The 27,592-nt window shown below is 40.4% G+C and overlaps 1 protein-coding gene across 2 annotated transcripts in view; it reads left to right on the top strand.

The window, feature by feature from the left end:
• The window catches only part of LOC126285050 (esterase FE4-like), a 131,003-nt gene that overhangs the window by 24,200 nt on the left and 79,211 nt on the right, over positions 1 to 27,592 (top strand). For both annotated transcript variants that reach the window (XM_049984374.1, XM_049984378.1), the window contains exons 4-5: positions 3,697 to 3,882; positions 26,038 to 26,237. In XM_049984374.1, the coding sequence (XP_049840331.1) occupies positions 3,697 to 3,882; positions 26,038 to 26,237 (386 nt within the window). The remainder of the gene's footprint in view (positions 1 to 3,696; positions 3,883 to 26,037; positions 26,238 to 27,592) is intronic.

Raw genomic sequence — 27,592 nt, 5'->3', positions numbered from 1 at the left:
ACCAGTCAGTAACTACATTCTCTGTTAATGCGTCTTTGCACAGCTTCACAACAATGCTTTTATAACCTGTAAACAGGGTAATTTCTTCCTTCTGGTTCAAATGAAGCAAGAACAGAAGTTAGCCAGTAATCGAACGCTGTGGGCCTCCAATTCAATTTCTTCCCATACAGATTATGTGGCGTCGATCTTTGTGTAATTCGAATATCCTAAGGGCAACATTATGATTTCTGAATCTTTAATAAAAACCAAAGCAAGTGCGTGTTGATTCATACACTACTGGCCCTTAAAATTGCCACAACAAGGAGAAATGCAGATGATAAACGGATATTCACTGCACAAATGTGTTGACATGTGGTTACATTTTCACCCAATTTGGGTGCATAGATCCTGAAAAATCAGTATCCAGAACGACCACACCTGGCAGTAATAACATCCTTGATACGCCGGGGCATTGAGTCAAACAGAGCTTGGATGGCATGTTCAGGTACAGCTGCACATGCAGCTTCAACACGATACCACAGTTCATCAAGAGTAGTGACTGGCGTATTGTGACGAGCCAGTTGCTCGGCCACCATTGACAGATGTTTTCATTTGGTGAGAGATCTGGAGAATGTGCTGGCCAGGGCAGCAGTCGAACATTTTCTGTATCCAGAAAGGCCCGTACAGGACCTGCAACATGCGGTCGTGCATTATCCTGCTGAAATGTAAGGTTTCGCAGGGATCGACGAAGGGTAGAGCCACAGGTCTTAACACATCTGAAGTGTAACGTCCACTGTTCAAAGTGCCGTCAATGCGAACAAGAGGTGACCGAGACGTGTAACCAGTGGCACCCCATACCATCATGCCGGCGATGCGCTAGTATGGCGATGACGAATACTCGCTTCCAATGTGCGTACACCGCGTTGGCGCCAAACAAGGATGCGACCATCATGATGCTGTAAACAGAACCTGGATTCATCCGAAAAAATGACGTTTTGCCATTCGTGCACCCAGGTTCGTCGTTGAGCACACCATTGCAGGCGCTCCTGTCTGTGATGCAGCGTCAAGGGTAATCGCAGCCATGGTCTCTGAGCTGATAGTCCATGCTGCTGCAAACGTCGTCGAACTGTTCGTGCAGATGGTTGTTGTCTTGCAAACGTCCCCATCTGTTGACTCAGGGATCGAGACGTGGCTGTACGATCTGTTACAGCCATGCGGATAAGATGCCTGTCATATCGACTGCTAGTGGTACGAGGCCGTTGGGATCCAGCATGGCGTTCCGTATTACTCTTCTGAACCCACCGATTCCATATTCTGATAACAGTCATTGGATGTTGACCAACGCGAGCAACAATGTCGCGATAGGATAAACCGCAATCGCGATAGGCTACAATCCGACCTTTATCAAAGTCGGAAACGTGTTGGTACGCATTTCTCCTCCTGACACGAGGCATCACAACGTTTGACCAGGCAACGCCGGTCAAGTGCTGTTTGTGTATGAGAAATCGCTTGGAAACGTTCCTCATGTTAGCACGTTGTAGCTGTCGCCACCGGCTCCAACCTCGTATGAATACTCTGAAAAGTTAATCATTTGCATATCACAGCATCTTCTTCCTGTCGGTTAAATTTTCGCGTCTGTAGCACGTCATCTTCGTGGTGTAGCAATTTTAATGAGCAGTAGTGTATATTCCATAAAAGCTTCTCTAATAGACCCAATCAAATGCCTTCGATAAGTCATTGAAGATCCCAGCAGGACTGACTAGAATTTCCATTTGGTGTGATCAATAGCTGCTTGCTCTAAATGTGTAAAAGTTTAAGTTAATGCAGATGAGTTGGAAAAACAGTCGACCAGTGTTCGAGTACAGTATTAGTTGTGTGGCGATTGACACAATTAGTCCTACATTGATTACATATCTAGGCGTAACGTTGCAAGGTACCATGACATGATACGGGCACCTAAGATCGTTTGTAGGGAAGGTGAATGGTCGACTTCGGTTTATTAGGATAATTATGGGAACGTGTTGGTCATACACAAAGGAAACCGCTCGTGGAACACTTGTACGATCGACTCTTGAATATGCTCGAGTGTATTGGACATAACCCAGGTCGGATTAATGGAAGACATCGAAGCAATTTAGAGGCGTGCTGCTACATTTGTTACCGGTAGGGTCGATCAATACCGAGGGCTGCGGAAATGCTCCGTGAACTCCAATGGAAATCTCTGGAAGGAATAAGACATTGTTTTCGTGAAACATTATCTTCAAAGTTTAGAGAACAGATTTCCCACAGTCTGCGGAACAAACATACGAACACTAGCATACATCGCGCGAAGACAAAATAAGAGGACTCAGGACACATGCAGAGGGACTTCAGAAGTCTTTTTTCCCTCTCCCCATTTGCGAGTGGAGCAGGAAAGGGATTACAAAGCAGCTGTACAAGGTATCCTCTGCCACGCTCTTTCTGGCGGCTTGCGGAGTTTGCTGCAGATAGTTGTCACCGAAGCTCAGTTCGATTCAATGGCCAGCTTCAATACCAGTGTTCCTACAGATGTGGGTTCTGTGTACAGCTTGTCTCCCCGAATCACCTACTATACAAATAGTGAAGTAAATTGTATTTTTTCTCCATCCTCTTGTAGCAGTTTTACGAGGCGTGTTTTTTAAGTAGGTACCGTTTTGAAATTAAAAAAAGACGCGCTAAGATAGCGCAATAATTTTATTTTTACATGAAAGCCTGTACCTAAGTCTACTCACTGATGCCATTATAGTCTGATTCTTCCTTGTTTACGTTCTGTACACAGTGTTTAAGATGCCTCTGATAATGGTGAATCCCGCCGACTGTGAAGTACGGGATGTTATAAGATTTCTTAGTGCTAAAGGCCTAAATGCGATCGATATTCATCGTGAGAGCTGTGCAGTTTACGGAGAAAACATTAAGAGTGATGGAATGGTAAGAAAGTGGGTGAGAGCATTTAAAGATGGCCGCACAAATGTGCATGATGAACAACGGAGTGGGCGTCCTTCGGTCGTTATTGCAAGTTTGGTGCAGAAAGTGGACAATAAGGTGAGCGAAAACAGACACTTTACGATTTCCTCCTAGCGGGATGACTTTTCTAATGTTTCTCGTAGTGTTTTGTATGGCATTGTGACCGAGCACTTGAATTACCGAAAATTGGGCGCACGTTGGGTACCGAAAATGTTGACGGATGTGCACAAAACCAAACCTTTAGACAGTGCATTGACTTTTCTTGAGCTGTACCACAACGACGGTGATGATGTCTTAAGCCAAATTGTTACGGGCGATGAAACACGGGTGGCCTGCGTCACACCAGAATCAAAGCAACAGCCCACGGAAGTTTAGCAGGCGCATCGTTTTGCTGCAAGACAATGCCCGTTCGCATGTGGCGAATCAGACCACCGATCTCATCACATCTTTTCGATGGGAAAGTCTAGCTCATCCTCCGTACAACCCCGATCTTGAGCCCAGTGACTACCATCTGTTCTTGCACGTGAAGAGGCATCTGGGCGGTCAGCGTCTTCAAGACGACGACGAAGTCAAAACAGTGGTGGTGCAGTGGTTAACATGTCAGGTGGCAGACTTATATGAGGAGGGTATTCAAAAACTGATACAGCGTTATGACAACTGCCTCAGTATTGACCGAAATTACTTGAAAAACACGCCTCGTAATTGACAACATTGTATATACCCACTCTGTTGCAGGATTCCTGAGCACAGGCGACAATGTGGTTCCTGGCAACATGGGCTTCAAGGACCAGGTAATGGCGCTGCGGTGGGTGCGGGACAACATTTCCAGCTTTGGCGGAGACCCCGACAACATCACCATCTTTGGCTGCAGCGCAGGAGGCTGGTCCTGCCATGCGCTAGTTCTCTCCCCAATGGCGAAGGGTAAGCAAATGGGAGCATCAGGGTTTCTGGCTGTTGATGTTGCCAGGCGTATTCTCGAATGCAACCAGATGTCTAATGTGTTCAGAAAATCATTCTCTGGTGATTAATTTGAGTGTGACAGTGAGTTGGCATCGGGTCCTCTTTCGACAATCCTGGTTTCTCTTAATCATTCTGGGTATTCATCGAGACGCTTCTTGATGCAGCCAGTGACGAATCTAAACCTTCAACTGAGATAGGTTTTGCACAGGTTGAAGCACCGTGGTTTGTGAGCGATGGAATTCACACATTTGTAGTTCGTAGTTGTTATAAAAGATCACTGAAAACGAAAGGCAGGTCGGTTACTTCGAGAAGCCCATAGAAAATTTCCTTCCTCCCTCTTTACATTATGAGCTAGTGGTGTCAGATTCTTAAGAACGGTAGACCTTTAAATTTTCCTTCATGCATTATCACGTTTTCCCTATTTTTATTAGTTAAAAAACTTCAAAATTCATTCCTTGACTTACTTAGTCCCTGTAGTTATGTCACTGGTTCACGCATTTAATCCCTACTAACTACTCCCGGTTTGATTTATTAATTAGTTCTCTCGTTCTCTTATTTGGCATCATTTATTCACTTCCCCAGTAATTAATTTCTCCATTCGTTCTATTTACTCCATTCATTTTATGCCCTTATTCCGTACCAACTGCTCAGTCTTCTATTCATTAATATAGAAAATAATTCACTCAGTCCCTTTTGGCTATTCACATGTCTGGTCAATAACTGTGTTAATTTAGTTTTTCGTCATCTGTTCATTTACCCACTTCATTCATTCAGTTATTCAGTACCACCTGTACGCTTCTCCATTCAGTAATACTTCACTCATCCACGTACATCCTTTCAACCAGTCATCTTCAGTTTAATAATCATATTCTTGCATGGATTCATTCAAGTACCCCATTCTCACTTACACGTACATTCCATCGTCTTATCATTTATTGACTTATTACTTAAACCAAACATTCATTTATTCCTACTTTAATTACAGAATGTTGTTGTTGTTGTTGTCTTCAGTCCTGAGACTGGTTTGATGCAGCTCTCCATGCTACTCTATCCTGTGCAAGCTGCTTCATCTCCCAGTACCTACTGCAACCTACATCCTTCTGAATCTGCTTAGTGTACTCATCTCTCGGTCTCCCTCTACGATTTTTACCCTCCACGCTGCCCTCCAATGCTAAATTTGTGATCCCTTGATGCCTCAAAACATGTCCTACCAACCGATCCCTTCTTCTAGTCAAGTTGTGCCACAAACTTCTCTTCTCCCCCATCCTATTCAATACCTCCTCATTAGTTACGTGATCTATCCACCTTATCTTCAGTATTCTTCTGTAGCACCACATTTCGAAAGCTTCTATTCTCTTCTTGTCCAAACTAGTTATCGTCCATGTTTCACTTCCATACATGGCTACACTCCAAACAAATACTTTCAGAAACGACTTCCTGATACATAAATCTATATTCGATGTTAACAAATTTCTCTTCTTCAGAAACGCATTCCTTGCCATTGCCAGTCTACATTTTATATCCTCTCTACTTCGACCATCATCAGTTATTTTACTTCCTAAATAGCAAAACTCCTTTACTACTTTAAGTGTCTCATTTCCTAATCTAATTCCCTCAGCATCACCCGATTTAATTTGACTACATTCCATTATCCTCGTTTTGCTTTTGTTAATGTTCATCTTATATCCTCCTTTCAAGACACTGTCCATTCCGTTCAACTGCTCTTCCAAGTCCTTTGCCGACTCTGACAGAATTACAATGTCATCGGCGAACCTCAAAGTTTTTACTTCGTCTCCATGAATTTTAATACCTACTCCAAATTTTTCTTTTGTTTCCTTTACTGCTTGCTCAATATACAGATTGAATAACATCGGGGAGAGGCTACAACCTTGTCTCACTCCTTTCCCAACCACTGCTTCCCTTTCATGCCCCTCGACTCTTATTACTGCCATCTGGTTTCTGTACAAATTATAAATAGCCATTCGCTCCCTGTATTTTACCCCTGCCACCTTTAGAATTTGAAAAAGAGTATTCCAGTCAACATTGTCAAAAGCTTTCTCTAAGTCTACAAATGCTAGAAACGTAGGTTTGCCTTTTCTTAATCTTTCTTCTAAGATAAGTCGTAAGGTCAGTATTGCCTCACGTGTTCCAACATTTCGACGGAATCCAAACTGATCCTCCCCGAGGTCTGCATCTACCAGTTTTTCCATTCGTCTGTAAAGAATTCGCGTTAGTATTTTGCAGCCGTGGCTTATTAAACTGATAGTTCGGTAATTTTCACATCTGTCAGCACCTGCTTTCTTTGGGATTGGAATTATTATATTCTTCTTGAAGTCTGAGGGTATTTCGCCTGTCTCATACATCTTGCTCACCAGCTGGTAGAGTTTTGTCATGACTGGCTCTCCCAAGGCCGTCAGTAGTTCTAATGGAATGTTGTCTACTCCGGGGGCCTTGTTTCGACTCAGGTCTTTCAGTGCTCTGTCAAACTCTTCACGCAGTATTGTATCTCCCATTTCGTCTTCATCTACATCCTCTTCTATTTCCATAATATTGTCCTCAAGTACATCGCCCTTGTATAAGCCTTCTATATACTCCTTCCACCTTTCTGCCTTCCCTTCTTTGCTTAGAACTGGGCTGCCATATGAGCTCTTGATATTCATACACATGGTTCTCTTCTCTCCAAAGGTCTCTTTAATTTTCCTGTAGGCAGTATCTATCTTACCCCTAGTGAGATAAGCCTCTACATCCTTACATTTGTCCTCTAGCCATCCCTGTTTAGCCATTTTGCACTTCCTGTCGATCTCATTTTTGAGACGTTTGTATTCCTTTTTGCCTGCTTCATTTACTGCATTTTTATATTTTCTCCTTTCATCAATTAAATTCAATATTTCTTCTGTTACCCAAGGATTTCTAGCAGCCCTCGTCTTTGTATCTACTTTATCCTCTGCTGCCTTCACTACTACATCCCTCAGAGCTACCCATTCTTCTTCTACTGTATTTCTTTCCCCTATTCCTGTCAATTGTTCCCTTATGCTCTCTCTGAAACTCTGTACAACCTCTGGTTCTTTCAGTTTATCCAGGTCCCATCTCCTTAATTTCTCACATTTTTGCAGTTTCTTCAGTTTTAATCTACAGGTCATAACCAATAGATTGTGGTCAGAGTCCACATCTGCCCCTGGAAATGTCTTACAACTTAAAACCTGGTTCCTAAATCTCTGTCTTACCATTATACAATCTATCTGATACCTTTTAGTATCTCCAGGGTTCTTCCACGTATACAACCTTCTTTCATGATTCTTAAACCAAGTGTTAGCTATGATTAAGTTGTGCTCTGTGCAAAATTCTACTAGGCGGCTTCCTCTTTCATTTCTTAGCCCCAATCCATATTCACCTACTATGTTTCCTTCTCTCCCTTTTCCTACACTCGAATTCCAGTCACCCATTACTATTAAATTTTCGTCTCCCTTCACTATCTGAATAATTTCTTTTATTTCGTCGTACATTTCTTCAATTTCTTCATCATCTGCAGAGCTAGTTGGCATATAAACTTGTACTACTGTAGTAGGTGTGGGCTTCGTATCTATCTTGGCCACAATAATGCGTTCACTATGCTGTTTGTAGTAGCTTACCCGCATTCCTATTTTCCTATTCATTATTAAACCTACTCCTGCATTACCCCTAATTGATTTTGTGTTTATAACCCTGTAGTCACCTGACCAGAAGTCTTGTTCCTCCTGCCACCGAACCTCACTAATTCCCACTATATCTAACTTTAACCTATCCATTTCCCTTTTTAAATTTTCTAACCTATCTGCCCGATTAAGGGATCTGACATTCCACGCTCCGATCCGTAGAATGCCAGTTTTCTTTCTCCTGATAACGACATCCTCCTGAGTAGTCCCCGCCCGGAGATCCGAATGGGGGACTATTTTACCTCCGGAATATTTTACCCAAGAGGATGCCATCATCATTTAATCATACAGTAAAGCTGCATGTCGTCGGGAAAAATTACGGCTGTAGTTTCCCCTTGCTTTCAGCCGTTCGCAGTACCAGCACAGCAAGGCCGTTTTGGTTAATGTTGCAAGGCCAGATCAGTCAATCATCCAGACTGTTGCCCCTGCAACTACTGAAAAGGCTGCTGCCCCTCTTCAGGAACCACACGTTTGTCTGGCCTCTCAACAGATACCCCTCCGTTGTGGTTGCACCTACGGTACGGCCATCTGTATCGCTGAGGCACGCAAGCCTCCCCACCAACGGCAAGGTCCATGGTTCATGGGGGGAGGATTACAGAATGAGTGAATGTAAATGAAGGAATGAATCAACAAATTAATGTATGAATGGTAGAGTAAATCGATGAATGACTTTATATCTAGTACTCCCTTCTTATTAAAGCCACTATGGTGCAACACCCTGTTTATTACACAAAAGTATAGATACTGCTGTCGTTTGATAGTTCACAATTCCAGTCTGCACGAGTCGTCGTAAATATTAGAACGCCCACAAAAACACAGTCCTGTTGAAATCCATGAAACAGCAACGTCAGGAAAGCATGCTGTCAAGGAAATGTAAACTTATTAGAGCACAACTCAAAGTAACTTGTAGCAACCTGATGACCAGCTTTCATCTTTGGGTTGAGGTCAGCGCCCAGGTCCATGTGACCGGTGACCGTCCCCAGCGCCTCTATGCAACACCGGAGGCGTCGTTCATAGCAGACCATGTAGCGTATCGTCCTCGCTCACATGTGACGGAGATGTTTCAACACTCCCCCATTTAATGAGCACGTAGGGCCGTATGTATTCTGTCGATATTATGGCCGCCGTACTGATAGCGAGCAACAGGGGCGATGGTTGGTCTGGAGTGGGGATGTTGTGTACTTCAGGCTACCCTCTGGCCCTTGTGGCGACCATGCAGAAGTTTCACCTGCGTGGGCTGAAGCGGGCGTTTTAGATGCGTATGCGAGAGATTGTTCATGCAAGTCATCTCTTTTGTCAGAGCATCCGATGACATGCTGAGATGCGTCAGCGGCCAGGACAAGAAGTATTGATGCGTCGTAGGTCACCAGACAAGGAGCAGATTTTAAATAATGTCTTAATGCCACGAAAGCAAGCTGTGACCCTTCATACTTTGGAATTTTCTTGCACAGATTATAAGGGGTGTGGCACTCTAGGCGGCATTTACTACAAATTTAGCATTTATTTTCTCGGGGAATGACTAAAGTTTTTAAAGTTCTTAGTCACTTGGATTTTTCCTTTGACCTCCACATGTTGCTGAGTCGGTGGAAGTCCTTTATGACGCAGTATGTGGTCTAAATACTCCACTGGCTCTTGAAAGAACTCGCACTTTTGTAGATTGTACCTTAGTACATTTAATCGCAGTGTCTCGAACAGCATCTTTGTCCCCCAATATACACTGACAGAAATGCACAACTTTATTACATTTTTCAGTATATCCATTTTGGATGACGAACTGCCATTGTGATTTAAACTGGCGATTTTTCTCGTAATAAATATGCAGCCAGTCGTTTTCTTTACTACTGATTCAGCCATGAACATGTTTTCGAGCCGCTGCAGGCTCATCATCAGATGGACATGTTACAATAATACTATGTTGTCGACATAGTGTAGCTAGACGAAGTGTTGCTGTGTGCACTGCCTTGTGGTATTTATATCAGGCCTCTTCCTATAATGTACATTATCAAGCTACATACACAAATGTACAAAGTATGTAGCTGTATTTGGTTTAATACTGTAAAGCTATTAATAGGAAGAGATATTATATGGATATCACAGGGCAGTGCACTTATCAGCACTACATCTAACTATACTTTGTCGACAACATAGTATTCTTGTTACACGTCGATCTGATGGTGAGCCTGGAGTGGCTCTAAAACACGTTCACGGTTGAATAAATCGTAAAAAGGCGACTGTTGCATATTCGTTACCAGATAAATCAACAATTTATTAAACTGTCTGGAGATGTTCACCACATAACGGATATTATATGATTAACCTCTCATTCCATTCAGAACTGAAGTCTGTAAGTGAAAGCAGCATGTGTGACCCAGCAAGGGGCGAAAACACCCTTGTATCTGTTGTGCCATGGAAGCACAGAACCTCAGAAAGTCACAAAGACGATTTTCTTGCCATTCCCGAAACATATTGTATGTTAGTTTTTGAAGATTGGTGGCAGGAGATGATATGAAAGTATAAGTTTTACCATGGAACCCGAGACATAACATAGGGAAGGGGGGAGGGGGGGAGGCGGGGGGACAAGGGAATCTCCAATTCAGACTAGGATTCGTGCATCATTCGAGGCGTTCATGAACTGCAGCTAGGAGTCTTGAATTCAATGGCTGGAATATGCTTATTTGGTACCCTGGCGATGAAGGGTATGAGAATAGCGTTTACCATCTCTGACGCATATTGGCGATTATTTACCTTCTCCATTCAACAATTAACAAATCAGTCCTGTTCCCATATCCAACATCTCTGCACACCATGATTCGAAGAGCTAGAGAGGTATGACTCATGAGAATGGCTGCTTTATGTGACCTACATCATACACCGCAGCCCACCTAATGGTCTGTAGCGGAGGGTGCCACTGGTTAATCACCCCTACGTTGTTCCATTCGCAATTGACACGTGGGAAGAATGATTTTCGGTAATCATCCGTATTAGTTCTAATTTCTCGAACTTTATCATCGTGGTCATTACACGAGATGTATGTGGGAGGAAGTAATATATATGTTAAAAATGACGAAATTCCTCCAGCTGTATTACGGTGTTGCTTTCATTGCCAACTGTTTTCGATGTTGTTACAACATCATCTTCAGGCCCTAAATAGAACATACCATACATAAAACAACCAATGCAACGATAGTAATTTATGAGTTATTATGCAAAACAATTCTATTATAACCATATTACATAATGAGTAATTTTAATGAAACTAATTAAATTTTTGGTTATTTTCCGTTAAAATTCCATCTCTGTGGACATTAGCCATTTACGTGGTATCACTAAATACAAATGTATATGCACAATCGTTTTAAAAATGGTTCAAATGGCTCTGAGAACTATAGGACTTAACATCTGAGGTCATCAGTCCCCTAGAACTTAGAACTATTCAAACCTAACTAACCTAAGGACTTCACACACATCCATGCCCGAGGCAGGATAGGAACCTGCGGCCGTAGCGGTCCCGCGGATCCAGACTGAAGCGCCTATAACCGCTCGGCCGCACCGGCTGCCACAATCGTTTTATTATAGGTTAATATCAGGTATTAAAAATGGGAGTGTATAAAAGCTTAAGTGACAAGGCGTTATTCTAATGGATAACAATATGGGCGTGGAACATTGTAATTTTTTTTTTAAATAATGAACTATAAAAAGGAGAATATACGCATTGCCAATCAGACATATGTTAGGTAACCTTCATTGTTTACTAGTAGTGAACGGTGGGTAAGGTAGACTAGAGTCACATTTGCAAAATTCTGTACTGTCGTCATACTAAAGTAAAAGTGGCGTAATTTACTTAGATAACATCGTTCCTAACACCTCAAAAGAAATGTTAAGAGACCGAAACCTGGTGTGAAACCAAACTGATACAAGGTAGTCAATAGTGTAAAATACATACTAATCAATTTAAAAAACTATTCATTCCAATAAAAGTATACGTTAACGCGTTGCTGAAATAATTTATATGTCGGTGTATCATCGAAGACTATGAGCAGGGTCTAAAATAATCAATTCCAGTAAGTTTACATGGTCAAAAGCAATGCCCTAAATGGAAGCAATCTAGGTAATGTCAGTTGAAATAAACGGTCATATATGTAACCTATTTGTTGTTCCTCTAATAAATACACACAGACACAGCCACTCAGTAAAATACAGGATGTGTAACTCTTGTATTACGTATGTGATTTCATCGAGTGTCAAATCGAGTTAACTACGATCAATGACGCGCTTGATCTCTATTTACTATGGGTAAATAGTCTACTGGACCAGTCACTACTACAACATGGGGACTTATTCATTTTACTTATCTTTATAATTCAGTTGTTGTATAGAATTATAATGCATATTGGCTACCCACTGATTTACAAGAAACGAGCATGAAAGTTGGAAGCACAATTATTTTGACTATAGGACCAACTTACTGATTAAGATAAACTGACTCTAATAACGGAAGTTGATAAAGTACCAAGTATAAAATCTGTCTAAGGAGGGCAAGTTACTCATAGAAGTGACAACACATTGACCTCTATAGTAGGTATAAGCGGATATAAACACGTGAACTATTATCTTATAATCAGTATTAAACAGAGCAATCCCTACACGCGGGGGAAACAGTTCAAGTATCGTAAAGCAAGTTGACATTAAATCTACAAGGACGCTAAGCCATTCTAAAAGTGATGCAACAGTAACAAGCGGTAAGCGGACGGAGAAACGGTTGTGCTTCGTTATTACGACGTGTAGGACGTCTAAGTAGATAACATTTTACAAGTAACTCACCATACTTGTTGACAGTAACCGTATGTGTCCAACACTATCAGTCAGTTCTGAGATAGGCGTGTTCCATGCGGAAGGCCGGTAGTAACTGATATGAAGGTAAAACTAGTGGTTCAAACATCGTAACAAAGACAACTTCAGCACCAAAGATAAAAAAAATTACAATGTTCCACGCCTATATTATTATCCATTAGAATAACGGCTTGTCACTTAAGCTTTTATATACTCCCATTTTAATACCTGATATTAACCTATAATAAAACGATTGTGCATATACAACTTCATTTGTATTTAGTGATACCATGTAAATGTCTAATGTCCACAGTGATGGCATTTTAACGGAAATGACCAAAAATATAATTAGTTTCATTAAAATTATCCATTATTTAATATGGTTAAAATATAATTGTTTTGCATAATAACTCATAAATTACTGTTGTTGCATCGGTTGATCATGTATGGTATGTTGTATTTAGGGCCTGAAGATGATGATGTAACAACATCGATACTAGTTGCCAATAAAACCAACATCTTAATACAGATGGAGTAATTTAGTCATTTTTTTAAACATATATTATACTACCTGACGTCCCAAGTCGTCCGTTTCAATTGAAACCTTCCCGTCTAATATTGGATGAACGTTTGCTTGCTGACTGAACGCTGCGTCTCTTAAAATCTTTTAACTGCTGCTCTGTCAAGACTACCTGCTGATTATTACGACGAAACATAAAATGTGTTGTCGCCGTGGCCCTCAGTCGTTACCTGAAATTATTAAGACTGATTCTTACCTTTAATTATTTATACTGGATCGCCATCTGACTGCTACAGCAAACTGTGGAATGAATATACTTACTTCTTTTTAACATAATTATAAGCTGCTGGTGGAGTTTCATAATACTTTGTGACTGGAATTCTTTAAGTTGAAGTTAATTTAGATTTGATAAAAGCTGAAGCTCAGTTTAGACTTTTCTTTTAAGATAACAATAAATTCCGTAAAGCATTTACGTGAATGATTTTGGGATAGAAAATTCTTAATGCATTTAATCTGGTAGAAGTTAACTATATTCTGAGAACGATCTTGACAAACAATTACAAGGGGTATAGTTCTTTACAAAAATTCTTAAAAAGTAGCGTTGCGCTACATACCTAATTTTCCATCAAAATTACATAACTATATTCTGAGAACGATCTTGACAAACAATTACAAGGGGCATAGTTCTTTACAAAAATTCTTAAAAACTAGCATTGCGCTACATATAGCGAGTGGCTGGCGAGCACACCGCTTCTTTCAAAGTGTTAATTCATAACTCGCTTACAGCGACCTCCTCTCATGTCTCGCTAGCTACGACTGCCTCGTCTCACATCTTACTCGCAACTGCTCGCTTCCAACGCTCAATGCTACAAAAGTGCGGTCTCGCCGCCAACAATGGTTTTTGGTGCAGACAATCCCTGCTACCATTACAGATGTATTACTGCGTGCTGTTTCCCGCTCTTTCTCAAAATGTATCTATGCGCGGTTTCCCGCTCTTTCTCAATAATACACAATGCAATTTAATTAACAAAACAATTTAAATAAGAAACAGTTCAGATAATTACATGCTAAAACAGTTTAAATACGCCTATTACATAATTACATATGCCGCTACTCGGCTTTCTTAAAATTTTACTACGTTGTTGAGTCATATGGACTCAACATAAGTATAAAATTTGATTATAGAAAATAGTTTGAACAAAGTATATACACAAATGCTGTCATACGAAATGATTTGTCCATCTCTAATAAAGAGAATATGTAAATAGAAAGGGTTTTAGTATGAATTGTACATCAAGTAAAATTTGGTTCCCTTAAATTTAACAACAAGAATAAGAGTAAATGTGAAAATCAATATACAGATCATATGAAGCAATTGAAAGTTTACATTATGAAACATTTAATTCAAATTGACATCTCTTAGTACCACAATTAAGGAAGGTACAAAAGGAATTGGATAGCATGGTCAAAGCACTGGCAACTGTCTGTGAATGCACTCAAAAGTCTGTTCCTTTCCCTCACATAGCACAACACCAGGTTTCGTCATGTGGTTCCATCATTGCCTTGCTCCATAGTTTCAGTGTACCCAAACACTAAGTACGTCGTCGAATAGCCTGAGTTGCCGCAGCCACATCAGTATTAAGTTCCATCTCCAATGGTCCATTAAGGTTGGTGGTGTGCATCTTGGTATGCAAACACCTATTGTCGTACATCATACTGTGGTGTGTATCTAGGTATGCAGGCACCAATTGACATACATCGGGCTGTGGTGTGCATCTAGGTATGCAAACACCTCGTCGAGAACATCATTGGTTGAAGTCACGTGTTTCACAATTCACTGATTCTGTGCTCAATAACCATGGGGATGCACAGGAATTAAGGTACAGGTAAAATTGTTTTGGCAATGGGTTCACGGACATTGTTGGTACCATAATTTGACTACCAAATAATTTTCCCTATGACAAAATATGTTGTGTCGTAATTTGTAACAATATGTAGTTTTAATTTAAGAATTCTTCCAGAAAATTATTCCCATATATAAAAGACATAAAAGTTCCTACTTATTCAGTATTTGATAGTATACAGATTTGTTATAGACAAGTACATTATTACTTATTCTGTATTTACATATCTTAGTTTCTTACATCATTAATTATAAATTTTATTGACAATGCATTTCTTGACTTACTGTCCTAAAATTTTATCTTCCATTCAGGGGTGTAGTCGTCAGTTATGAGTCGTCAAATGTCAGGTCATAATATACAATAAAATTACTGTCATAAAATTATTTAAAGTATTCTTTTGCAGCTGAAAATTAAGGTAAACATTATTCTGGTTAGACATTGTAATGTGTGGTCCCCATCCATAGTGTTGCAATGTGTCACATGCTAGCAAAATTATTTCTTAACATTATACATTTCTTATATACTAACATAACATACACATTCTTCTTCTGCATCTGTGTCAACTCTCTGCATAACCTGTTATAAACATTCAGCATTAATTAACGTCAGCGCACGGCATGACTTATTATAAAACATTCAGTATTAATTATCGTCAGTGCACGGCATGACTTCAATAAACATCTTCTGGTACTTCTCGTCCGCTCCTGGCATGACCTATAAAACACTTTATCATAATATTAACTGCTGCAAAATCACGTCAGCTCCCGGCATGACCTATAAAATTTCTGTAATGACAATTAGCGTCAGCTATCTGCGTGACCTAAAGATTCACATCCTTATTCTAACTAAAACTACGTTTCATTTTGATGACGTGTGACAACAATGCTGCATTCTGGAATAAAGAGTACATGTTAATGTTACCACTAAAATAATTGATTAATGAACGATCTATATTATCAGTTTAGCTATTGCAAAAATCGACATTTTCTTAAGTAATTATGTCACGTTATAAAAAAAATTTCTTTCATTTATGAGCTCTCAGTGCACAAATTCATACGTCGTGTCGTTGTCTGCATGTTCTCTTTAAGTTAGGAAATGTTTCTCGTGTTTTTATTTGTCTTGGCTGGCGTAGCATCATTAAGTACTGCTGTGTTCTTTAAGGTACGGTGAAATATTAGCGGCCCGCTGCGTGTCGCGGCTTTGTTTGTTACTGAAGCGCGCTGAAACTACCATTGTTGCATACTTACGTGTCACGCCGTCCTTTCGTCAGCTGAAATGCAAAAATTTAAGTCAAGAAATGTTTCACGTTAGATACATGATGATTCCCTGATGATTTCTTCTTACGTAGCGTTTCCACATGCACTACATTAGCGTGTGGAATATTACGAACTCTGTAAGGGCCTGCATACAGAAGTTCGAATTTACGGCATCTGTGCTTACCTTTGTTGGAAAGAAAATGAGTGCGAATCAGTACTTTGTCGCCAATCTCGTACTTCTGTAGTCGACTTACCTGCTTCTGTTGTTTCTTCCGCCGATCTGCAGCTCTTTTAGTGTTTGCTAATGCTGTGTCTATTATTTCACAATGTCGAAGCCTACGCGTCTTAGGAAAAGTAATTAGTTCGGTAATTTTGTTCGGTGGGTCTTTATTTGTCAGTATTACGGTTGGTGATAGCATCGTAGATTCATTGGGTATTGCATTTATCACTTCTTGAAACTGTAAAATATATTTATCCCATGTTGTATGTCTTTTATGACAATAAATTCTGCATAACTTCCCGATCTCTTTCATTATTCTTTCTGATGGTTTGGAAGAACTGTGATATCTTGATATGTAAATAGGTGTTATGTTCTTACTTTCTAACATTTTCTTCCATACGTCTGACCTAAACTGCGGACCGTTATCCGAAATAACCTTCTGTACACGTCCTACTACTGATAGAAAATCTCTTACAAACGCTCTTGATACTGTTCTTGCTGTTGCTTTCCTTAGTGGAGAAAATGTTACAAATTTGGATGTTAGTTCTACAGCTACAAAAATATAACTATAACCATTATTTGTTCTGGGGATTGGACCGAAAAGATCCACTGCTGCCATGTGTCTTAACTTAACCGGTATGATGGGATACAATGGTGGAATGTGTGACACTGTTGATGATTTAGCTTTTTGACATATCTTGCATGATGCTATTACTTTTCTTATGTGTTTTTCCATGTTATTAAAGTGGCAATTTTGTCGCAGAATCAGAAAGCATTTCCTCGCTCCGTAGTGTCCATAACTTAGATGTGTATACCATATCAGTTTATTTACGATCCCTTCCGGAATGCATAAAAGCCAATTATTACCGTCTCGGTATGATCGAATAAAGAGTATATTTTGATGTACAGTGTAATGAAGTCTGACTTTAGCGTTACTTCTGTCTTTCCAAAGCGTTACAATCTCTTTCAGTGTTTCATCTTTCTGCTGTTCTCTCTCTATATCCTGTAATGCTGCTGATATAAAGTTTTCGAAAGCTACTTGTTTAATATACATAATACTATGGTTGTTGTAGCAAAAGGTATTTTCTTTCTCCATGAGTTTATTGTGAATGGACCTCGACAATGCGTCGGCAACAGTATTCTGCGTGCCTGGAATGTGTATAATGGTAAAATCAAACTCTTGTAAGTATAATTTCCAGCGGCTTAATCTATCGTGCGTAAGTTTTGCTGACAATAAAAACTGGATTGCTCGGTGATCGGTATATATTGTTGTATGTCGGCCATATAGAAAATGACGGAATCGCTTAAAAGCGTAAATTACACATAGTGTCTCTAATTCTGTTACAGAATAATTGCGCTCTGCTGGAGAAAGTATCCTGCTTGCAAAAGCAATGTGTTTCACGACTGTCGTATCTTCTTCCTTTATTTCTTGGAAAATATGTACTCCTAGTGCTGTGGTTGAACTATCTGTTGCAACGGAAAAGTTTTGTGTTGGGTCAGGGTGTGATAACAAAGGTGCTTTTAATAATGCTTCTTTCAAGTTCTCGAATTCAGCTTCAACGTCTTCATTCCATGACGAAAGTGTGTTTTTACTTGTAAGCTGGTATAGCAAGGGCGTGTCTAATGCTTTGTAGTGGATAAATTTTCTAAAATAATTGATAAGACCTAAAAAGCTCCGAAGTTCCTTTTTGTTTGTTGGCACGTCGATGTCTTTCAGTGCTTGCAATTTTTCAGGGTCTGGTGCGATACCTGTTTGTGAGATAATGTGCCCTAGAAATTTTATTGACGCTTTACCAAATTCAGATTTACGCAAGTTTATAGTTATACCATTCTGCTCGAATGTATTCAGTAATTGTTGAAGAGTATGATTGTGTTGTTCCCAGTTTTCTGCTGCAATTAAAATGTCATCGACATATGTAGTAATTTTGTTTTTCAGATCTTGTGGTAGAATAGTATTCATGCCTCGTATAAAGGCGGCAGACGAAATCGTTAGTCCAAACGGAAGTTTACAAAATTGATAGCATTCCCCAAAGCAAAGAAATGCCGTATATTTTCGGCAATTTGGGTGTAGTTGGATTTGCCAAAACCCTGATTTGAGGTCGAGTGTAGTATAAATGGAGGTGCCATGAAATTTTTGCAGTAACTCTTCTAACGTCTGTGGTCGGTCGGTTTCTGTAATGATTATTTTATTACCTTGACGTGAATCTAAAACTAAACGTAGTGATCCATCCTTCTTTTCAACAATGTGTAGTGGATTTATATATTGGCTGGCTGCTGGTTCTATTATTCCTTGATCGATCATTGCTCGTAATTCTTTCTTAACTGCTTCTGTGTGTATGTGTGGGATTGGATAATGCTTTGCTTTGAAAGTCTCGTGTGGTTTCACCTGAAATTCGTACATAAATCCTGTCATTGTTCCTGGAACATTGGCAAAAACTGCTTTGTGTTGTACCAGAATATTTTCAAGTTCTGTGCGTTCTGCGTCGCATTTTGCTACACTATTGTCTACCTTGCGTGTAATTGTCTCGAACATATTGTACTCCTGTTCCTCTACCAAGTCATTATTAAGTGTGTTCGTGTATAGTGCGATATAACAATCGTTATCTTGAGAATCAGTAATAATCTCGATCCTGTGCATATTTTGTTCTTCGGAGGATACTGTGTTCTGAAATCTTACGATCACTTCCCTGTTTTCCTTTTGTAGTGTGAGGTATGACGATTTGAAGTCAATCTTCGCATCGTACTGAACAAGAAAATTTATTCCTAATATCATGTCTGTTGTTAAATTCGGAACTATCCAACAATCACTGTGGAACGTTTCCCCTGCAAAAACAAATGTTAATTGTGTCTGTCTTTTAACTTCAATGCCTTTTCCTGCAAAAGCTCCCTTGACCTTCGGTCTGTTTAAAGGAAATACTGGGTAATCATTATTGCTATTGCATCTGTTAAATGTGTCTTCGTTAATTACGCACATAGGTGAACCTGAATCAATTATCGCTAAAATATTGTGCGACTGTAAATTTATCTCTATTATTGGGTGATATATTGTTTTCTGTAGGATTGGTTTTTCCTGTAACAATGTGTCTCTCACGTCGTCAAATGTAATGGCATTTTAGGTCGTTATGTTTTCTCTGTGTGATTTCATAGTATCGACATTAATAGATTCATTGCAGGTTTTCTCTAGTCATAATTCTTCCGATATGTGATTTTCAGCTTGGGAGTTTGGTATGTGTTCTATCAACTGTACAGTTCTGCCGTTTTGATTATTAGCAGTGTCTGGTGGATGAAATCTGGTGTCTGGTACATTCATACGGTAACGCAGCTGTTGGGCCCTGTTGTAGTTTCCGTTAAAATTGTCATTGTGGAACGTCCTCGGCGGTCTGTGTTCGTTTTCTTTTCTCCTGTCGTTATAACTGTGACTGTACGGCAGCCCACCTGCACCCCGTAGAAACGTTTGTTTTTGTTCATTTTGCGGTCGACCCGCGTAATGGCCTTCCCCGGTCGCATTATCTGAGCGATGATTCATATGGAAATTTGACCTATTCGGTTGCGTGTTAAGTCTCGGATTCTGTTGCTGTCCTGAATATAAATTTACCGTGTCAGTATAATGTTTTTCATTACTCCTGTTTTCGTTGTCATTTTCGCTGCGAAAGCGTTTACTCGGATTGTTATTACCAAATCGTGTTTGTTCAAAAGTAGCTGAGTTTGTTTGTTTTCCGTTCTGTCGTGAAAAATTTTTGTTAACATATGCGTAGTCTGCCTGGTGTGCTTCTAATAGTTGTAAGATGTCTCTAAAAGCGGATACATTGTTCTTTTGTTGCCCTGTCAGTAATGACACTTTCAAAGCTCTGGGCAGTTTTGAAATGCAAAGCTGTATTAATGCCGATTGACTGTATGGCTCGTTGAGGTACTGGTTCTGTTCTACCATGTACTCGAAAAATTGTGTGATTGTTGGAAAGGTAGAATTTTCAAAGTTTGGCAAACTAAGTAGCCGATCTTTGGTGCTGTTTTGTGTAGTGTCAGACCAATATGCTGATAAAAATGCTTCCTCAAATGCTTCTACGGAAAAACATTGTCTAGCAATTGGTCGCATTCGTCGTGCTGGTTCTCCTTCAAGAAAACTGACAATAAATTCTAACTTATGTTGTACTGGCCATGATGGTGGAAGTGCTCCCCTGAACTGTTGGATAAAATCCAACGGATGTATTTGCGCCCTGTCGTTTTTAAATGTTTTAAACTTTCTAACTGAAAGAAAATGTTTGTGATCAAAACTGTCATGTCTGTGTGTGTAAGTGTTGTCGTATTGTCTTGAATATGGATTCGGGTGTCTTTCTTCCTGGGTAAAATCTCTTACTCTCTGAAGTCTACCAACATTATATGTATTATGGATCTGAGGCATTTCGTAACGGTGTGTATTCTGTTGAAAATGATTATGTGCGGCGGTTTCTTGTGCGTCCGCTATCTCTTGCTGTAGAGAATTTATTTGCTGATGCAATGAATCATTACGCGATTTTAGATCTGTGATAGTTTGTTGTATATTTGTCAATGGCGTGTTATTACTATTAGAGTTCTGTTGCACTGGGACTGGTGCAGTGTCGTCTGATCTCTCGTCATTGTTAGTATCTAAAAGATCTATTCTTGTAGTGAGTTCATTGATCTTTTCTGTCAGTTCGTTTCGTAATTTACGGTTGCTTTTGGTGACTTTCTTAAAATCTGCCTTTAAATTTTCTGTGTCATGGTTAATTTCTATGTGTTCTATTTTGTCAGTTAGTGTCTGAACGTCCTCTGTTAATTTATCTTTAACATTCTGGATTTCAGTGTCTGTAGAAGTTTTCACATCGATTGTCTGTGTTTGGATTTCTGTAAGCCTGTCTTGTATTTCATTATTTGTTTCTTTGACCGTTTCGATTTCTTCCGAGATCGACTGTATGTGATTGTCTACATATGTTTTGCCCTGGGCAAACACTTTCTTTTTGTCGTCCTGACGCTGTTTAGTGATTGTTTGTAGTAATTCTTTTCGTTCTTTATCCTGCGATCGCACCAGTTTACGGTGACGTATCAAACAGTTTTCTGTGTGATTGTTAAAACGTTCATCAATCTGAGCGTTTTGTTTAGCAAAGTTTTCTGTCATTGTTTCCCGTATACTAACTGCAAATGTTGCTTGGTTATCGGATATTTCTTGAATTTTGTCGCGTAATTCTTGTGTTGATTGTGAACGTTTTTCAGCGACTGTTTGAATTTCTACTTTGATTTCGTGTTTTAGATTTTGGTACATGTTGTCTAATTTCTGATCTGTGTGTGCGTGTTCTGCCTTAATTTCGTTTTTTAGATCTTGTGACCTTTTTTCTAATTCTTGTGACCCTCTGTTAAAGTTTTGATTCATGTCTTGTCTCATTTGTAGCAAAAATGCCATTATTGGATCCGTTTCGGATTGACTTCTGTGTGTATTTGTATTCGTTGTTAAAGGCTGTAGATCTGTGTTCATTTGAACATCCTCAGATGATTGTGACTGCGTCACGTTTTCAGTAATTTCGGAATTTTGGTCATGAGAACTGTTGGATCTGCTACGCAGGTTGTGTAGCTGTGTACCGTTTGAATCTAAATCAGTGCTTAATGGAGTCTCCCTGTCTGACTGCATTGTAGTGGTTTCGTTACTGAAACTGTTATGTCTACTATGCGGAATTTGTGACTGTGTACCGTCTGTTGCATTTAATGCCAAATTATTTTGCACTACCGTTTCATTGTCTGTGGGCATTTCTGAAGTTACTTGCTCGTTAAACGCTTCCATATTGTTACAGTTATTAAATGTCTGTTCACCTAACGTTTCAGAATCAGGGTTTTCACACGTATTATTACTGCCTATTCCAGAAAAGAATCTCTCGTCAGTATTTTGTACAGTTTTATCAGTTTGAGAACGAGTAATTATTCTGCGGGACATTGTCTATAATCATCACACGCAACAAAATATATCACTGTTCAAAGCGGATTCAACACTGAACAAACACTTTTCAACGCCGAATCAATAAAGCAAACAGAATTGCCGATGACCTGTGAATAAAAGTTATACACTTTAGTATATGCGTTGCGCCACTTAACAGTAACTTATTCACACTATTATCAAAGTCAGTATATTCATATCCACAGTAGATTCACTAAAATGTCGTACTGAATGGATATCGCCAAGTGAAACCTTCCCGTCTAATATTGGATGAACGTTTGCTTGCTGACTGAACGCTGCGTCTCTTAAAATCTTTTAACTGCTGCTCTGTCAAGACTACCTGCTGATTATTACGACGAAACATAAAATGTGTTGTCGCCGTGGCCCTCAGTCGTTACCTGAAATTATTAAGACTGATTCTTACCTTTAATTATTTATACTGGATCGCCATCTGACTGCTACAGCAAACTGTGGAATGAATATACTTACTTCTTTTTAACATAATTATAAGCTGCTGGTGGAGTTTCATAATACTTTGTGACTGGAATTCTTTAAGTTGAAGTTAATTTAGATTTGATAAAAGCTGAAGCTCAGTTTAGACTTTTCTTTTAAGATAACAATAAATTCCGTAAAGCATTTACGTGAATGATTTTGGGATAGAAAATTCTTAATGCATTTAATCTGGTAGAAGTTAACTATATTCTGAGAACGATCTTGACAAACAATTACAAGGGGTATAGTTCTTTACAAAAATTCTTAAAAAGTAGCGTTGCGCTACATACCTAATTTTCCATCAAAATTACATAACTATATTCTGAGAACGATCTTGACAAACAATTACAAGGGGCATAGTTCTTTACAAAAATTCTTAAAAACTAGCATTGCGCTACATATAGCGAGTGGCTGGCGAGCACACCGCTTCTTTCAAAGTGTTAATTCATACCTCGCTTACAGCGACCTCCTCTCATGTCTCGCTAGCTACGACTGCCTCGTCTCACATCTTACTCGCAACTGCTCGCTTCCAACGCTCAATGCTACAAAAGTGCGGTCTCGCCGCCAACAATGGTTTTTGGTGCAGACAATCCCTGCTACCATTACAGATGTATTACTGCGCGCTGTTTCCCGCTCTTTCTCAAAATGTATCTATGCGCGGTTTCCCGCTCTTTCTCAATAATACACAATGCAATTTAATTAACAAAACAATTTAAATAAGAAACAGTTCAGATAATTACATGCTAAAACAGTTTAAATACGCCTATTACATAATTACACAATTATGGATATACGAAGAAGTAATAGTGACTCTTGCCGGAAAGTGTACTCTCGATATTTCAGTAATATACCTCTCCGCAGTGCACAACACTTCTTGTAACGCCCGCCAATGGCGTTTATTCAGCATCACGGTAAAGCTCTCTTGCTGATTAAAAAATCCCGTAAAGAATGGTATCGCTTTCCGTTGGTTTTTCTCTGTCTCTTCGAAGACTACTATCTGGTAATGATCCCATATTAAGTGTCAGTCAAACAAGCGCCTTATAAGCCACTTGCTTTGTGGAAGCTACTGTTCCTACTGTTTGTGCTGTGTGGTCATTCCACTTTGGATAATTATTCCTAGATATTTTACGGTAAATACTGTTTCCAGCAGTTCCACATCAATAGCGTAGTCGACCACGTCGTCTACAGATACATCAGCAACGACCTAACCACAGCAAGCACAAGCGAGACTTATTGCTGAAAACCACAGAGTACTACTCACGGTCCCAATTAACTCTACATCATGTAAGTCTCTGTTGACTGTGGTATCATGTCAGCTGTAAACTCCACATGAAACGTTGGATCTCAACCCACTTGCCAGTGCCCTATGGTTCGTATCGAGACTTTGACAGTAACGTCTGGATGGATTTAATCTGTTGTCATCCGTCTATTCGTCAGAGCCAGTTGAACAATCTTCTGGTCTCCTGTTGCAGCAATGGTGCCTTCTCTTCTTTCACACTGTTGTGAGTCCATGTTGTGAGTCCATGTTGCGAGTCCATTTCGTCACCACTTGTGCAGTCATTGGACTACATCCAGCTTTCTATGCTATCTGTCGGTAAGATATTCCCATGTCCGTCAAGCCAATGATTTGACTTTTCTGAAAATTCAAAGGATGTTGATGGGCTGCACTTGCACGTCCTCTGAGTGTGCTGTGTTGTGGTGTCCATATGATACGTTCCAAAAACGTTAGGGGCACCATCATGTACTCACTTTATTCTTCTTCTGTATGAGCAGCTTTTCTCGGTATTGAAAGTACTAAAAATAACCTCGTATGAGGATGAAATTTTGATCAATTTGTCCCACAGGCGTTTTCATTCCCCTCAGTGTAGTTGAGTTTATCGGCATAGGATGTACAAGTTATGATCTTCCATTTTATAGCGCAAAAGTGGCTATGGCTGTACTTCGCGGTACCATTGAACTGATTAGCGCCGAAAATAATAAACATGTTCACATAGCTAAGTAGAATACATAGTTGTTTATCAGCACTCATTACAGACTTCGATCAGTTGATACACGTACAGGCAACGATACGCCATTTGAGCCTCCGACCGACCAACTACAGCTTTTATACTTTCCTGAGGTTTGTTCAGAGTCACTTTTACGCTGAACTAGTAACTTGTTCATCTTTATCTCAAGATAACCACGAGCCGTCCTTCCATACTACATTGCAATATTTATCGAAAGTATGGTGATTTAAGCCCGCCCGGTTGGTCGTGCTGTCTAACGCACGGCTTTCCGGGCGGGAAGGAGCGCCTGGTCCCCGGCACGAATCCGCCCAGCGGATTTGTGTCGAGGTCCGGTGAACCGGACAGTCTGTGGATGGTTTTTAGGCGGCTTTTTATCTGCCTCGGCGAATTCTGGCTGGTTCCCCTTATTACGCCTCAATTACACCATGTCGGTGATTTCTGCGCAAACAAGTTCTCCACGTACGTGAACACCACCATTACTCTACCACGTAAACATAGGAGTTACACTCGTCTGGAGTGAGACGTTCCCTCGGGGGTCCACCGGGGGCCGAATCGCACAATAACTCTGGGTTCGGTGTGGAGCGGCGGAGGGGTGAAGTGGACTGCGGTAGTCGTCGTGGGGTTGTGGACCACTGCGGCTGCGGCGGGGACGGGGCCTCTCCGTCGTTTCTAGGTCCCTGGTTAACATACAAAACAATACATACAATGGTGATGTAAAATCGAAACTAGTATAATAGGAGTGTAATAGATTTTGATAGCTTTAAATGTCTTTTCTGAATCATTGAAAAAATAGAGTCTGCAGAAAGCTACTAAAGAAGTATAGGGAAACTTCATTCGGCACAGAGACCTGACTGTCTGTAAAGTACATTTAGCTTAAGAATGTTAGGGATTGTACAGAGGCATACAGGACATCATTTCTGGCCCATTTCCTTTGTGAAGCAACCAGAAAACGGATGGCTGGCAGTGGTAGAAACCACCGTCCGCCACGCACTGCACAATACTTTGCGCGAAGAGCAGAGGTAGACTTATATCCAGATGTAGACATAGATGTAGTTATAAATGCCAATATATGTGTACATGTAGACGAAGAAGTAGACACACAAGTAGGTGTAGATGTAGTCACAGATAGGAAACATATATTATACATGGATATAAACACAGATGTCGATTTCGACAAGGAAGTAGCTCTAGATGTAGTTGTGGATGTAGACATAGATGTTGATGAAGATATCACTTTTGGGAGCTTTCACTTCTGCAGGCCTATTCCGGAGAGCCATCGCCCAGAGTGGAGTAGCGACAGGCGATGGACTCTTCTCGAAGGATGTGCGTGCGAGGTCATTTTTGCTGGGAGAACACCTGGGCCTGAAGACGCAGGACTCCAAGGAGCTTGTGGAGTTCCTCAGCAAGCAGCCTGCTAGACTTCTACAGGAGAGCGCCATGTTGGGTCGCACAGAAGAGGTACTGTATTTCAAACGCTCTACGTAAACTTAGAGTTCAAAATTAAAAAATCCGATTAAAAAAGCACATTAGTCGATTTGGAGTGCTGCCGATAGCGTATAACTTGTAGCAGGTAGTCACGTCGCTCTTCACTGCTGACATGCATCATGGTGGCAAAGTAGTGCCTTGTGCCAAGTGATTGTATACAAACATTGTATTAAGATGGGTCGACGTGGGGATGTGACAGAGAGGCATAAGGGAGGTATCGTGCCTCTGACCAAGTCGTGAAGAAAGCAGCCAGATTTGCTGGCGTTTCAATGAAGACCAACCAACGTGTCTACAGCGAATGGTGTACTACCCACAGTAACGTACAATGACATAAGAAAAGTGGTTGTAAAGAAATTCTTAGATGACAGTGGCCAGAGTCGAGTGTCACGCTTTGGCAATGACTATTATTTTCAAACCAAACAGGAATTGCTGCTATCAAAGAATATAAATGCAACTTGACCAGTTTCAGAGCGAACATTGCTAAGCGACCTCAGGATAGACATTTGAAGTCTGTTGCCTTGCAAATAGCCGTCGCTCACCTTAGCATATAAAAATTGGCTTTGTTCAGTGGGCCAAACAACACAAATCTTAGACAATAATTGACGTAAGGCTTGTAGAGTGGTCCGATGAGTCGCAACTTTTCTCCTTTTCAAATGATGGAACTCATAACGACTCAAAGAGACGTGTAACCTCTTCCGTGCGTGGAATCTGTAGTGCAGGCTGGCAACGGTTCTGTGATATCAATAATACCATTATTGGAAATGCTGCACGGACTGCGACATTTCATTTAAATGAAGAAAAAAATGCACAAGCCAGAGAAATATGGTTCAGATGGCTCAGATCCCTATGGGACTTAACATCTGAGGTCAACAGTCCCCTAGAACATAGAACTACTTACATCTAACTAACCTAAGGACATCACACACATCCTTGCCCGAGGCAGGATTCGAAACTACGACCGTAGCGGTCGCGCGGTTCCAGACTAAAGCGCCTAGAACTGCTCGGCTACAGCGGTCGGCACAAGTCAGAGAGCAATTACGTCATCCATAATGCTATTAGACACCATCACCAACGGCAGGTGGAGAGAATTTTTTACGTAGCTGTTCCTAGTGGCAAGCATTGACTTTTTCTTGAATCTTTTAATAACCAAGTGAATTAGCCGTAGTATTTATAGAAATGGGCTGGCAAATAGTGCAGTGAACCATCGCTAGCAAAGTCGGCTGTACAACTGGGGCGAGTGCTAGGAAGTCTCTCTAGACCTGCCGTGTGGCGGCGCTCGGTCTGCAATCACTGATAGTGGCGACACGCGGGTCCGACGTATGCTAACG

Source organism: Schistocerca gregaria, chromosome 1, assembly GCF_023897955.1.
Source record: "Schistocerca gregaria isolate iqSchGreg1 chromosome 1, iqSchGreg1.2, whole genome shotgun sequence".
Lineage (NCBI taxonomy): Eukaryota > Metazoa > Arthropoda > Insecta > Orthoptera > Acrididae > Schistocerca > Schistocerca gregaria.
This window is presented reverse-complemented; position numbering and strand designations above follow the sequence as displayed.